At 44.0% G+C, this 16,118-nt stretch overlaps 1 protein-coding gene across 1 annotated transcript in view; it reads left to right on the top strand.

Moving 5' to 3' along the window:
• The window catches only part of TGFB1 (transforming growth factor beta 1), a 30,890-nt gene extending 15,226 nt beyond the window's left edge, over positions 1-15,664 (top strand). Inside the window, exons 2-7 of the mRNA XM_083159832.1 lie at positions 3,253-3,416; positions 8,975-9,092; positions 9,472-9,555; positions 10,979-11,129; positions 11,226-11,379; positions 12,453-15,664. Of these exons, the coding sequence (XP_083015958.1) occupies positions 3,253-3,416; positions 8,975-9,092; positions 9,472-9,555; positions 10,979-11,129; positions 11,226-11,379; positions 12,453-12,611 (830 nt within the window). The 3' untranslated portion in view covers positions 12,612-15,664. The remainder of the gene's footprint in view (positions 1-3,252; positions 3,417-8,974; positions 9,093-9,471; positions 9,556-10,978; positions 11,130-11,225; positions 11,380-12,452) is intronic.
• Positions 15,665-16,118: the final 454 nt, after the last annotated feature.

The raw sequence follows: 16,118 nt of genomic DNA, 5'->3' as shown, positions 1-16,118 counted from the left end.
TTGAGCCTAAAATACCGGTTCTGAAACGGGTAGGACCCTGCATTTTAACCGGTTAGAAAAAACGTTTTTTTCTAACCGGTTAAGTGGTCCTGCACCTTTCAGACCGCACACATTACCGTTTTAAAACGGTAAAAAAAAGGCAATATACCGTTTTTAAAGTGCGGTCTGAAAGGGGCATTAAAGGATTTAAGACATTGGTTACTACTGCTGGCTGTATCTATCTATCTAGAGAGTTATATTGCTATGTACTAAACTAGTAAGCCTGCTGGAAGCAAATGCTTCGAAAGCTAGTCTGCTTCTGAGTTTGTGCATCAGATGGCAGTGTTTCAGAGACACACAGACACAAATGATAGATAGATTGTAATGGCGGCACTCACAAACAAAGAATCACTGACTTCAAACAGGATCAGGAGAATATAATAAGTTCTATTATTATATTCTCCTGATCCTGTTTGGTCAGTGATTCTTTGTTTGCGAGTGCCGCCATTACAATATATCTATGTTTTTTTGTGACTGGTAGGCACCGCGCTGATGATTGTTTCCTGAACCCAAACAGAGAGAGAGAGAGAGAGAGAGAGAGAGAGAGAGAGAGAGAGAGAGAGAGAGAGAGAGAGAGAGAAAGAGAGAGAGAGGATTGTCAGCACGCTTGTATTTATTATGGGTGAAAGTATATGCTTATGCAATTCTCGTTCCACCTTCCCTTTCCAGCCACAACAGGGCAGGCGCTGCTGCAGCAGCCAGAGCAGGTCTCCAACTATCCACCTTCCCTACTCAACCACAGCAGAGCAGAAGCTGCTGCAGGCGCAGCAAATCTCCAACTATCCACCTTAATTTCCCGACCACAACAGGGCAGGAGCTGCAGCAGCCAGAGCCAGTCTCCAACTATCCAGATCCCGATCTCCCACTTGAAGCTGTTTATCAGTTTCTTATATAGAGCAGAACATTCTGTTACATTTTACAATTGGAAACAACGGTGATAAAACAAACTGATAAGTTACAGACAGGCGCAGATGTAGGAAAACTCTGCTTGAAAGTTTGCAATCTATTGGGAAATAGGTACGGATACACAAGGTTGCACGCCTGCATAGACACTATGCAAATATAGGGGATGATTCAGACCCGCTCACTGAGCCAAATTCGCTCCCCCATCTAAAGTTTTGGGTGTGCACCTGCGCAAATAAGAGCATGTGCAGACCCCCGGAGCAACTGCCTTCCCTCCAGGATGGGAAGGCAGGGAGCCCAGCGTTTCGGAGGGGCAGTGCGTGGCGTTTACCTGCTCGCTGGGCTGCAAATATATGAAGTCTAGCGAACAGTCCTGAATCAGGCCCATAGTGCGATCACTGCATAATTAGATAGAGGGTGCATGGTTTAGGATGACAGGTGAGCACAACTGACTTACAGTAATCATGTTTTCTGAATTGATCAATTGTACCCCTTTCACACTCGCAGAGCCAGGTCATACCCGGGAATGTGTTCCCGGATGCTTCCTGGGATCGTACCCTTTCACACTGCACTCAGACATGGGATCAACCCGGGACAGCCCCATGCACACTGATCCCGGGAAATCCCTGCAAACACATATGCATGTCATTAGAAATGGACTCCAGGGCTCTGAAAGATAATATCAGCATTTGTGAGCCCAAGGAAAACTCCAATCAGCAGCTTTTTTTAAAGTCCCGTGTACCCAATCTCGGGTAAAGGACCATTCACACTGACCGCATCCCGGGTCGATTCCGGAATCTACCCAGGTCGGGACCTGGGTAGAAATCCCGGGATGTTCACTCCGGGATATTCTTTCAAGACCCTTTCACACTGAGCTAAATCCCGGGTTGATGCGCGTTCATGTGCAAAAACCCGGGATATTTTTGCAAGTGCCTGAAGGTTGCCGTGGTATTCTAGGGTACCATGATTAAAAACAAACTTGTATTAATGTACGGTGTATTTCTTCAAACTATGTATGATGTTTTTGAACTACACATCCCAGCAAATCAAGAAATACCTGTATGGGCTTAATGTGCTTTGGCTATTTTCTGATCAATTACATACACATTAGTTGAATGACAGCCAGTGGCACTTATTATTATATAACTCACCAGTGGCACTTATTATTATATAACTGCATGTATAACGTTCCAGGGCGTTTATTCTATGGAATATTATCCATTCCGTTTTAGTGGGGAAAATCTCCTGATATATGTTGTTATTTTTCTTGCCATATGTGTAGAGGTATTTATTGGGGGCTGTTACAAATTAAGTATTGCTTCACTGTGGAAAACAAACATATTACCATCACTGTGCGATGAATCACTCAGAGAGGGGTCTATATACCAATCCCTGGGGCAAGATAAAGTGGGTAAAAATCAGTGTTGCCTGCTTTCAAAGCCTCCTCTCCATGAGAAAGTTTCGGCAGAGCTGAATCAGGCCCAAAGTACCAGCCAATCCTCTCCTAACTGCCATGTTACAAGCCATGCTTGAATATCACAGTTAGGAGCTGGTTGGCTGGCACTTCGGGGGTTATTTTGGTTCACTCTCAAAGGCAAATTCCTTCTCAAATGGACAAAACCATGTGCACTGCAGGGGGGCGCCATGTAACATGTGCAGAGAGCATTAGATTTGGGTGAGTAATTTTGTTTTTGTGCAGGGAAAATACCGACTGCTTTATTTTTACATTGCAATATAGATCTCACTTTGTAGTAAAACCCCACCCAAATCTAGGCCCTTATTCAGATCTGATCGCAGTACAAATTTGTTCTCAGAATGGGCAAAACCATGTGCACTGCAGGTGGGGCAGATGTAACATGTATAGAGAGAGTTAAATTTGGGTGGGGTGTGTTGAAACTGAAATCTAAATTGCAGTGTAAAAATAATGCAGCCAGTATTTACTCTGCACAGAAACAAAATAACTCACCCAAATCTAACTCTCTCTATACATGTTACATCTGCCCCACCTGCAGTGCACGTGGTTTTGCCTTTGCGAGTGAACCAGAATAAGGGACAATATATCTTTCCCTGGCTTAGTACATAGACACCTTATTATCTACAAATTTGCTTACAGTACTTTATATAGACAACAAATGCATAAATAATACCTGGAGGTTTATAAAGGCACTGCTCAACCTTAACATCATATTAAAAGTAAGAGTATAAGAAATATAATCAACAATAAGAATGTTTGTTTAGAACACAGCCAAGTTGTAGTGGTTTGCTTTACACCGCTCACTCACCTCTGTCCATTATTAATTATCATTCCAGATTTTCCCATGCAGAAAGTGAAGGAATTTGTATTTACATTCAACGCATCACGTGTGAGGGAGATTGCGGTCAATGAAGAGTCTCTGCACCAAGCTGAGCTGCGCATACTACGGAGAGACAACAAACTCGGAGACGTTCCAGAGATCAGGGTGGAGCTTTATAGGGTGAGATAAAAGTGCCCACATTGCCACACAGCCATTAAGCAATGCAACTGCCATCGGGAATCAAGGGGCCCGGTGCAAATGAATCATGCTGGGCCCCTCTAAGGGGATGCGGTCATTCGTCAGACTGCATTTAGGTCTACAGTCATTAGGTCGACCCCACTAGGTCGACTGGCAGGAAGGTCGACCTGACTTAAGGTCGACATGGGCCAAGGTCGACATGACTTAAGGTCGAATTTGCATAAATGTCGACATGAGGAAGGTCGACTGGTCATAAGGTCGACATAGGTTTTTCACTGTTTTTTGAGCCGACATGTGCCGACAGGCGGTATTTCATGCCCTACCATCCACTAGGGCGTGGTGGGAGAATAAAATAGTGTGCCGAGCGCAGCGAGGCACCGTGCCCGAAGCATCGCGAGCGAAGCGAGCGATGCGAGGGTCCGATTCTCATTGCCAACTGTGTCCATGTCGACTGTGTCGACATTCGGATCAAAAAACAGTGAAAAACCCATGTCGACCTTATGACCAGTCGACCTTCCTCATGTCGACCTTTATGCAAATTCGACCTTAAGTCATGTCGACCTTGGCCCATGTCGACCTTAAGTCAGGTCGACCTTCCTGACAGTCGACCTAGTAGGGTCGACCTAATGACTGTAGACCTAAATGCAGTCTGACGAATGATCCCATTCCCCTCTAAGGCAGTGCTTGCAGCTGCTCCATTGGGTGCGAGGGAGGCCTATGTGCTCCCTAAATCTCTCCTTTATAGGTCTCCCCCCCTGCTCTGATTATACCAGCCACAATGTGTTCCTTATTCACAGGACCGTCTGTGCTCCATGTACTGACAGTGTGTGGCAGGATATGGTCAACACAAATTTAAAATGTCGACATGGGAAAAGGTTGACGCAAGGTTTTTGGTGCCTATGTCAGTATGGACACCATATTTTCTCCCTCTATGCTCAATGAACTGGTGAAGTATGAAGTCGGTTAAAAAAAAAAAATCATGAAAACTCATGTTGACCTTTTGTACATGCCGACCTAAAGTATGCCGACTTTTTTCATGTGTCAACCTATTGTTTGTTGACCAACAGTAGTCGACCTATTGACCACATACCTGACTATAGCCTATAGCTATAATGAATAATAATGGTAATTGGTTCAGCAGATAAATTAATAAAAAAGGCAGAATAACAGCAACTGACGCTAGCGCTAATAATAAGCCCAATAACAGAGCAGCACAAACAATAGAAAGAGACCATCTGAAATGTTCATGGCTGCAGAGAGACAGCTATTTCTTTACTTTACCAGTGCTGTCTGCTTCTTACTCTGCTGGTGCTACGGGACAAACAAGATATGTACATCGTCCCACCGAGAGTCTTCACTGTTGGTCCTATGGCCAACCGGTGTGGTATAGGGGATCCCGACTGCCGGTGCTCTGATGGGGGGGGCTCACTGTGCTCTCCATGCTGCAGGCCCGGTGGCTCGATACGCTTGCCACGGGTTATATTCTCCCTCTATGGGCATCGTGAACCCCCATAAGGGAGAATAGCCCCTGTGTGTCGGTATCCCCCCTGTCGGACCATCAATACTCGGGATCCCCACTGTCGGACTGTCATCTGGCACCCTGGCCAACCCACTCCTGGAGCGGTCACTACAGGATCAAAGGACAGAACACAACGACCTGCCCTTCACTATTTTGCCCCTGGTCCCAATGAGTAGTCAGTTTAAAATCAAATAAAAATAGACATGTGCACTAGCCAGGCCCCTTACATATGTACTGGCTTGTACCCTCCTCATAGCGGTCCTGGACAAAACGTAGGATAAAAATGATACAGCCATATGCATAGCGGAGGTTCTTGGGAAGCCAGCAAACAGGCCGGTAAAAGTAATGACATTAGGGGGAGAGGGAAGGGTAGGAAGTAAATGAGCATTCTATAATCCTGCACATTACGGGGTATATTTACGAAGATGGGAGTTCTACTGAAGATGGGATGTTGCCCATAGCAACCAATCAGATTCTATCTATTATCTTCTAGAACAGGGCTGGGCAACACCGGCCCTCCAGATGTTAATGAACTACACATCCCAGCATGCCTTGCATCAGTTTCAGCATGGCCACATAGCAAAACTAATGCAAAGCATCCTGGGATGTGTAGTTCATCAACATCTGGAGGGCCAGTGTTGCCCAGCCCTGTTCTAGAAGGTGCTAAATAAATAAGTACAATTTGATTGGTTGCTAGGGGCAACATCCCATCTTCAATACAGCTCCCATCTTAGTAAATTTACCTTAGAAGTGGTGCACTGAGGACAAGGATAGGGCTAACAGCAGAGTGAGGGAAGAGGACAATTCACACGGGGGGTAATCAGGAGGGTAAACTGAGGAAGAGGTTTGGTGGTACCAATGGTGAGAAGAGGTCTGTCTGTAGAGATAATGCAAGGGTGGAAGCCTCATAATAAGGAGATAGACTGGATGATAGAAACAATGAAGAAGGTTGAGTTGAGTATTATGCTCAGACACTGGACTTGAGAGATTAAGGTGAAGAAGATGTTGTCCAAGGAGAGAGAGTCCTGGATGTGGTGAAAATGAAATGAAATGAAAGTGGGTCCTGGATGTGGTGAATATAAGGGGGTTCAGATTTGAGGATAATGAGTTTAAGAAAGCCATGAGACAGGACATGGGGATAGAAATCAGATTAGGCTAGCTTTTTTGTCATCAGCATAGAGGTGGAATTGGAGTTCTGATGAGCGGATGAAATCTCCAATGACAAGGTGTAGAGAAAGAAAATGGTCCTGAAAACAGACCCTTGGGAAACACCAATAGGTAGAGGAACAAAAGGGGATGAACATAGGTAGGAGGTCAGCCATGAGAAGACAGAGTTACGGGAATTGAAAGAGTAAAGTGATTGAATAAAGATGGGTCTACACCAGTGTTGGGCAAACCGGTTTTCAAGATCTACCAACAGTCTACATTTTTTCAAAAACCCTGGTGCACAGCTGTAGTCATTACTAACTGTCACATTTTCAAACATGTTGCCTAAAAAATATGTTGGTAGATCTTGAGGACAGGTTTGGCCACCCCTGGTGTACACTAATGAAGGTGGCAGACAGGTCAAACAGGATGATTTCAGATAAATAGTGAGGTTGAGGTGGGAGCAGATCTGAAGAGAGGGGGAATGGAGAAGGGGAGTAGTTGGTCAAATGATCAGGTGGAGGGAAAAGAAGATAACAGAATGGTGCACAAGATATTGTGGCAGACAGCATTTGTGAATCTTGAAATAGATAAAAAAAAACCAGTGAACTCTTAATGAGTCCCTTTATGTAAGATCATGTTAGTTTCCTAAATTTATGTATGTATGTCCATACATTTGCACATACATAAGGGCAGATGCACTAAGCTTCAAAAGTGATAAAATGGAGAGTGATACAACCAACCAATCAGCTCCTGCCTGACATTTTTCAAACAGTCTGTGACATGGCAGGTAGGAGCTGATTGGCTGGCTGTTTATCACTCTCCATTTTATCACTTTTGAAGCTTAGTACATCTGGCCCATAAAGAGATACTGAGACAGCTGCCGCTGGTACAAAGTATTCAGGCCTCTCGGGGTTCCCAAAAGTAAAAAAAAAAAATCTGAAACACAAATTCCAGATGGTGATGTCACTACTCACTACGTTTGTATATATGCATTTTTATTAAATATTAGAAAATGATGCAATTAGTTTCACAGGAATATAAACATATCAATCTATAAACTTGTATTTCCTAGATTCTCATAGTTACTACTTTAGATTGGTCCTGTCTCTATTATTATAATTATTAGAAGGCTAACCACTTACCTCTCTCACTATATATATCCCAAAAACATTGTTCTGGTTATGTTTCATAAAGAGGTGTGCAGTTTGGTTGTCCTGAAATAGGAACACACCAGGGTTTTCTAGTTGAATTGAGTCCTAGTTCCTCACTTTGTGGTTGTAAGTGAAACCAAGACTTGGCTCGGGTCTATTGTTAATTTGGAGCTCTGGTTTTGAATTTTCAAAGGTCCATATTGCCCGATTTTAGCAGTTATTATTTCTTGATTTTTTTTAAATCAATGTTTAGCAATTTGAAAGCGATACAAAACCGAACAAAAGAACGAATCTGAACCAAAATAATTGAGTTTAGATTTGCCAAATTCACAAACCAAAACACGGGGTCGCACACATCTCTAGTTTCATATAAGTATCAGCAGATCTTCTCGTATTAATATGAGAAGTTAATTCTTCATTTCTGAAAAATTGCCTTTGTTAAAAGAAATCTCGAGTTTCCTATCATGTTGTACAAATCAGCTCCTTCCTTCCAACAAGTAAAACCACCGCGATCCCAGAGGAAGGACCCACGTGATGCGTATTACTCATTGTAAGCGCGGCACCATGTAATCTATTCTCCAGGTTGCAGTGTCTGCAGAATACTGAAGCCAGCGGTGTACAGGTTTATCCTGACACAGCTGATTGGATGAGCTTCCGTCATTCACTCTTCATCCAATAGGCACCATCCTGACAGCTGCGCATATCCTGCTCATTGAGAGAATTCACCAGATGCAGCAACCTGGTGAATGAATATCTGCACCAGGACGAATACTTGATGACTAGTAATTGCATAACTAGTTTAACTAAATAAGCCACAGGTGGCCCCTCTGCTCTGTGTTTGTAATCTGCCTAAAGCTGGGTACACATACATACAATCGCCGGGCCGTTCTTCCGTTCAATTGTATAGGTGTGTACGCTGTCCCGTACGAGCAATAAACGGCCACAAATGGTCTTGTCCATCCATACTCGGTCAGTCGAAGGTTCATTGCTGTTTAATTTTCATCTGACCGGCCGGGTCTATATCAGAACAAAAGTGCAGTGTCGATATGTTGGACGTTCTTGCTACTATACGTTCCATAGCTGCATGATCTCTCCTACAGCACAGCATGTAGTCACTCTCTCGATTGTCATTGCATGATGGTTAACACCCCTGCCGCACAGGTACTTGTAGTGCCACGTAAAATGTTAAGTCCAGCAAACCGCTCTGAAGAACGGTGTATCTGGCCGTCTAGATGTAGTCAGCCGGCAGGGTGACTAGAGACAGACATACGGCAAATAGCCGGGGTGCGCATCTAGATGTAGTCAGCTGGCTGACTACACCTAGAAGCACACCCCAGCTATTTGCCGTATGTCTGTCTTTAGTCACCCTGCCGGCTGACTACATCTAGACACGCACCCCGGCTATTTGTCGTATGTCTGTCTCTAGTCACCCTGCCGGCTGACTACATCTTTTTACGTGGCACTACAAGTACCTGTGCAATAGGGGTGCACCATCATGCAATGACAATGACAATCGAGAGAGTGTGTACAGTGGTACAATCTTTTTCTTGCGACTGTTTGGACGGGAGTACATCGGACATTGCAAGTAAAATTGTAGAGATGTGTACGCGCGTATCGGCTGTTGTTGGTGGACGGTCCAACATGTTCAATGTTCAGTTTCAGAGAACCCTGGATTCTTACTGGCCTATACAGAGCAGTCATGTCTCTCCCTCCTCCCACAGGTAGATGGGAACAATTCCTCACGATATCTGGAGAGTATGTTTGTGTGGCCGGGAAGGCCGGATGAGTGGCTGTCATTCGATGTGACGGATTCTGTGAAAAGTTGGCTGACTTTCCCAGGTAAGGGATTATTGGTAGCGGTGAATGGAAGTAGTTAATAAATATACATTTAATATCTTAATGTCTTAGATTACTGGCATCACTGTCTTAAAAAAGAAAGCTGGGGTGTAACATGAATGATAAGGCTTTTGGGTTGCCTCTAGGACTATATCGATATGATGCAGTAAAATGTGTTAAACGCAGTGGCGGTTACAGGGGAAGGAGCTGCAGCACAGTTCAAAATTCAAATAGGGAAGCCACACTCACTGCCTGTGAGACAGTTTGGAATGGCAGTTGCTGTGCCTCCCCTATTTGGATTTTGAACTGAGCTTCAAACCCCCCCCTCTTTGGAGACACCCCTGGTTTCAATAACGTCTGACTATCCTGTGTCTGTTCACAGATAAAAGTAAATCCTTCAAGCTGCAAATGCCGTGTGCTTGTGAGAGCGACAGCCAATCCAGTGACCAGCAGCTGGAAATAGGCGGTAAGACTGGAGAGAACGGCCAGATAACTAAATGCCACTTTATGTTTCGGCGGCATTCTATATGCAAAGCAGGTCGGAGGGAACTGACAATGAAAATGACATATGTTCTGTATTAAGGAACAAGTCCTACGACATGGCAGTCGTCAACAAATGAAAAAGGTCGACATGAGTTTTTGAACTTTTTCATACCTTACCATCCATGTGGATTATGTCTGGGAATGGTATCACGCCTGAAGAATGGCGAGCATGTGATGAAATCTAAAAATTGACACCCCAAAAAAGTTGAACAAAATTGTATGTCGACCTTTTTATGCAATGCGAACGCTTTATGTATTTTGGGGCCCACCCAGGACTTGATTTAACCCTTTGAGTGCCAGCGTTGCTGTGAGAGATGTGCAAAATATCCGCTAAAAATGCCGGGGCCATAGTCAGGGAATATGAATCACTTTAGTTATTGCCGGCAAATGAACTGAAGTCAATTAATTGAAGGTTTAGTTAAATATTTAATTAGCTTGATTCTTAGACACTGAACCCAGCTTCTCCCCCTGACATACCTGAGAAGCCCCACCCCCCCTGGTTCCGACTGGCCCAGGACGACCATGTGAAAGTTAAACTATTGACGGTTTCCTTGTCAATAGGTTGTTACCATCAACGGTAGGCACTGATGGTACAATTCATGGTGACCATAGATGGTTAACGCACAGATGGCCATTCCCAGCATGCCCTGCCACAGTTTTACAATTAGAGCATGATAAATTTGTGGCAAGGCATGCTGGGATGCATAGTCCTATATTAGCTGTTGAATACCTCCACACTACAGGTTCTAATATCTCCCTAAATGCATAAAACTATAGTATCTGCTATCGATTACCCTCTCCTGGGGATTATTCTGATTCACTCTGAATGGCACAATCACTCTCTAATGGACAAAACCATATGCACTGCAGGTGGGGCTGATGTAACATGTGCAGAGAGAGTTAGATTTGGGTGGGGGTGTACTTCAAACTGATATCTATATTGCAGTGTAAAAATAAAGCAGCCAGTATTTACCCTGCACAGAAATAATAAAACACCCTAATCCAACTCTCTCTGCACATGTTACATCAGCCCCACCTGCAGTGCATATGGTTTTGTCCATTAGAGAGTGATTGTGCCTTTCCGAGTGAATCAGAATAACCCCCCTGGTGCAGAGGGACGACAATCTAGGTGAAAAGGTCCAACATTGTTCCTAGCTCCCATCTCTGTGTACCTGTACCCTTGCTTCCATTTTGCTCCCCCCTGTCACTGGCTTCCCTCTGCCTTGCGCTGTTTCTGATAGACTCACCTCACGTCTTTACTTCTTACTTGGTTTTCTCCCTTGCACATGATGTAGTGATGTCTCCCACCCCACAGGTTGCTCAGATGGTCTGTTTTTGAATTACAGGGTTTACTTTTAAACGGGGAGACATGAAAGAGCTCAGCCACGATGCTAAAGATTTCCCCTACCTCTTAATTACATACACCCCAAAGGGACGCATGGAGGAATCGGGCACCAAACGCAGCAAGCGAGGGGCGGATGAAGAATTCTGCCGCACGTCAGTATTCATTGTGTATTGCCAACCGAATATGTAGCTTGTGTGCGGTAACTTCCCATTAAGGATATCAGATGGAACGCTCTCTCTCTTTTACAGGAGCACTGGAAAAAACTGCTGTGTAAAACCCTTATACATTAATTTCCGTAAGGATCTTGGCTGGAAATGGATTCACGAGCCTAAAGGATATGAAGCCAATTATTGTTTAGGAAACTGCCCGTTTATCTGGAGCATGGACAAACAGTACAGCAAGGTAATCTCGAAGGACGGGAGCAGGGCACCTACAATCTCTGATACCACCAACTGGTTCATACTCCTACATAGTCCTGAGAGGTGACACCACAGCATAAAGTGACAAGGCTAAATGTATAGGACAGGATGTGCCGTACCTGGCAAGATGGCAATTAGCTGGCATAACAACCCAAGCAGTTGTCATTTGGAGTACATATAAAACCACTAGCATCATGTATGGTGGTATGCAGGGCTATTTTTGTGCAGGCTCCAGCAGGAACTGTGGCCCTTATTCTAGCTCACTCTTTCTGACAAAATATTTCTTAGATGGACAAAACCATGAGCACTGCAGGTGAGGCAGGTGTTACTTGTGCAGAGATAATTAGATTTGGGTGGGGTTTTACATCTGCCTCACCTGCAGTGCACATGGTTTTGTCCATCTAAGAAATATTTTGTCAGAAAGAGTGAGCTAGAATAAGGGCCACAGTTCCTGCTAGAGCCTGCACAAAAATAGCCCTGGTGGTATGACACTGCCCTGATTAATAGGTTGGACAGGTGCCATTCCACTGTCACCAGGGATCAGTAAGATAAAGTTAGAGGCTTGTCTATCTCTGCACTAAATTGTCCTCCATTACTGTACGGCAGGGCTGGTCAAACCGGTACTCGAGATCTACCAACAGGATCTAGTTGGTGTCCAGGTGTAGTCATTACTAACTGCCACATTTTCAAATGTGCTGTAATCATTCTTAACTGACACATCTACAGGTCCACAAGTGGCTTGGAAAACTAGGACTGTTGGTAGATCTTGAGGACCAGTTTAGCCACCCCTGCTGTAAGGACTTGTAAGGAGCACTTTGTTTGTAAATGGGCATATATAGGGCCGTCAATATGCCAAAGATTGCATAAGCCGTAATGTTGGCACAGACTGAATGTTTACATTCAGGTTGTGGACATTTACAGAATGTCGACATTCAGACGACACCCATAACACAACATAATTGCCACTTCAAAAATATTTCAAAAACTAGCGACCATAAGCATGCCCTTTCCAGTGCAGGGTAACAATGTTTGTCTCTATCCTTCTGCATCTTTTAGGTCCTGTCCCTCTACAATAAGAACAATCCAGGAGCATCCATTTCTCCGTGCTGTGTACCAGATTTCTTGGATCCTTTGCCCATTATATACTACGTTGGTCGAAATGCGAAAGTGGAGAAATTGTCAAACATGGTGGTCCGATCTTGTCAGTGCAGCTGAGACCTATTTGTGGAGGTCATAAGCTATGGAAACAATATGGTACTGGACACCACAAACATTAGACAGAGCGACCTTTGGTCAACATTTGCTCTCACAGCCTTTATTTGAACCATCCATGTTAAAAGTCTTAGGTCAACGGAAACTTTCCTCCTTTGTGCGTTCAGACCTGGGGTCAAAAGCCAGCAGAGACTATTCCTGTAATGTACACAATGCATCTATAGCAATGATGTCAGTACTGCTGCTATTCCCCTTATCTTCCCACCGATCAGACAAAGCCTATCAAAAAGAATGCAGCACGCTCGAAGAACGGACCTACTTGATCTTTCTGTGTGGTCTGATTATGAAGTAACTTGGGAAGCAATACAGTACCCCATTGGGCAACACATGACTGTAGGTGATGATAAAATATAAAGATTGGTCAACCAGAAAAGCCAGATCATTCCCATTACTAGAGTTTCCAATCAGGCACGGTAATGTTGGCTCACTGTACAAGTTGTCGTGGCTCAGGTCTTATCTAAAAGCAATAATCCATTTGACGCAGTTACGTATACAGAGAGGTATAGATGCAATATCTCAAGTGGTGATAAGGTGAAGCTTAGAATACACCAGCCAATCAGCTGTGTTTGAAAAATGACATGAGTTGATTGGCTGGTGCAATATGGGCCCGCATACAATAGTGCAATATGGGCACTTTTATTCATGTGATTCCAACGCAATGTTGCAACGGATCGCATGCAAGGTGTCATATTGCAGGTCCTTTTCTTGCCATCTTGCCTCGCATTGCAACAACAGATCTCATTGGCTGCCACAAGGATCTAATAGATCCCGCAGCCATGAATAGGATTGCATAGGATACACCGTATCCAAAAGGGCCGCATACTATGTATTGTATGCAATCCAGCCACCCGGGAGCCGTCGGGTAATTTGGCAGGGTACCGCAGTGCAGGTTCCTCATGCGATACCTCCCATTAGTGGATGGCAGCCTTAACACCTTCCCCTAGATCACCGTTTGATCACTTTACCAGGCTGAATACATCTGCCTCATTGTGAGAAGTGTTGCAGGTCTGGATCCCTCTCCAAAGCTGGTTCTTGTAACTATTCCAACAAAATATTTAAATATAAGATCTTTCTTCTGTGACCGACTGAAACATCTAATGTCTTAGTAGGGGAGATGGGTCAAGCCTTGAATAGTGATTGATTAGAGAAGATGCTAAAAGGAACCAATCAGCTTCTGTCATTTATCTAGCGAAGTCTGTAAAATAAAAGTTACAAGCTGATTGGTTGGTACGCTCTCCCCTTTATATCTTGATAATGTTCTACCCCAGTATAAGTTCTGGTGAGTGGTGCATGATAGCTACATGTCAATGTAGGGTACATATAACATTGACCTTTCAATCCTTTATGTGACTCTAGACTTGATTGGGGTCTGCTGATGAGCACTGCGGGGTTCTAACACTTGGCTGTTTATCACTCTCCATTTTATCACTTTTGAAGCTTAGAGAATCTGGCCCATGGTCCTTTGTGGAACCCTTACAGTTTATGTTTTCCATGCCGCCTGTGGAAATTTGAAAATGTACAATAAGCAGTGACTTCACCTGTGCACCAACTTAGGGGATCTGGAAAACATGAACTATTAGGGTTCCTGGAGGACCAAGTCTTGGCACCCCTGTGCTACAGGACTATACTAAATTAGGGGCGGCCATCAACAAACAAAGGTGATCTAATATTGATGGCATAATGTTGAGTTGTTTCACCATCAACAGAAGGCCAACGGGGTATGGGTCATTGGGTGGACCAAATTAAGGTAGACATGCCTAAGGCCGACATGGCCAAAAGGTTGACAAAAGCATTAGGTCGACATTGACACTATATCGGTGCACCGCGCCCACTCGCCATACTTCAGGCACACTATTCTCCATCCGTGCCCTAGTGGATGGTAGGGCTTGAAATACCGCCTGTCGACACATGTCGGCTCAAAGAAACATGAAAAACCCATGTCGACCTTTTGACTGTCGACAATGCTTGTGTCGACATAAGACCAGTTGACCTTCAGTGGTCTTCACCCAATGTATGTCGACCTTAAAAGTGTAGACCGAATGACCGTATACCAGCTAATGAGGGGTGAGCATCTGTGGCTGGTCCCGATGGTGGGTTTTATCTGTGCATGCACTTAGCTTAACCATCGATGGTTAATTGCCAATGGTGAAAACTTTCGTATTGGTTGATCATTCATCTTACATACTTCTGCAGGAATAAAGAGTACGTTTTCACAGTCACTGCTTTTACATCTGTCCCTGCTCCCCCAGTAACTCATCGGTGAGGGATACGAATGAGTCATCTCATAAAAGGCTGTTTGTTTCACCAGCAGAGTTGTTTATTATGAATACCCTTGGATACTACACAATGCTTGTGCTTGGATACAACAGTATCCAATGCAGAAAACCCAGCAGGCAAGCGAAATAAACACATCTACCTGATAATAGGAATACAACAGCTACATTGAAGATGGACACTAACAAGATAAAGTAACATGAAGATAAGGTTGTACAAACGGTAGAACCCCTTAAAAATGGCATAGATGGATAACTCCACCCAACTTTGTAGGCCTATGGATGTCCTTCGGAAAACAAGCATTACTGATAAAGGAATATGGGCCAGATGGAGTGTGATAAACAACCAGCCAATCAGCTCCTACCTGTCATGCTACAGGCTGAGTTTGAAAAATGTCAGGTAGGAGCTGATTGGCTGGTTGTTTATCACTCTCCATTTGATCACTTTTTGAAGCTTGATACATCTGGCCCCCCAGGGTCTTATCTGCAGGTGGGTATGGAGCGATGGATGGAAATGGTGTCTACTCAGGGAAAAGAACATAATCCAATCAGTGGTGGACTGCAAACACGTGTCAGAGGTCTGCACACTGCAAATCACCAGAAGGCAAATCGTTTCTCTTTCTACAAGAAAATCTTTTTTATGTGTTTTATATAGTTTGTCTTTTCTTATTTAAAAAAAAAAAAAATGAAAAGTAAAAAAATAAAAGAGGTACTTAGAAATGACATGTGCTTAATGTGTCCTTATTGAAATTGCTATTTAAAAGCCAGCAAAAAATGACGGCTTCTGCAATGTACTTTCACTTTGAGCTGTGACAGTTTTTAGCCCACACACTATCCACCCCACCCCAGTCCCTATCTGCTCCTCCCTCCATTCTCTGTCTTCACAGCTCCCTCTCTCCATATCCATCAAGTTTGAAACAGAGCAGTGTCCCCGCAAAAATTGCTTTCAATTTCATTTTTCATTTTCTTTCGCTCATTGGACCTTACGCATTTGCCAATCGCACAGAACGCATGCGTCGTCATTTAAAAATCACTTCTGCTCTCCCAGACTCCTGAATTTCATGGATATATACCAGATCCTCTCCTAGATATAGAAACATGATTATTATGTATTCCACATAAGCAGTTGTCCCATAGAGCTAGTCTGTGTGTGGACCATTGGTATTCTAGAACATGA

The sequence above is a fragment of the Crinia signifera genome, chromosome 9 (genome assembly GCF_055691185.1).
Source record: "Crinia signifera chromosome 9, ASM5569118v1, whole genome shotgun sequence".
NCBI lineage: Eukaryota > Metazoa > Chordata > Amphibia > Anura > Myobatrachidae > Crinia > Crinia signifera.
The sequence above is the reverse complement of the archived record's forward strand: the minus strand, read 5'-3'. Positions and strand labels throughout refer to the sequence as shown.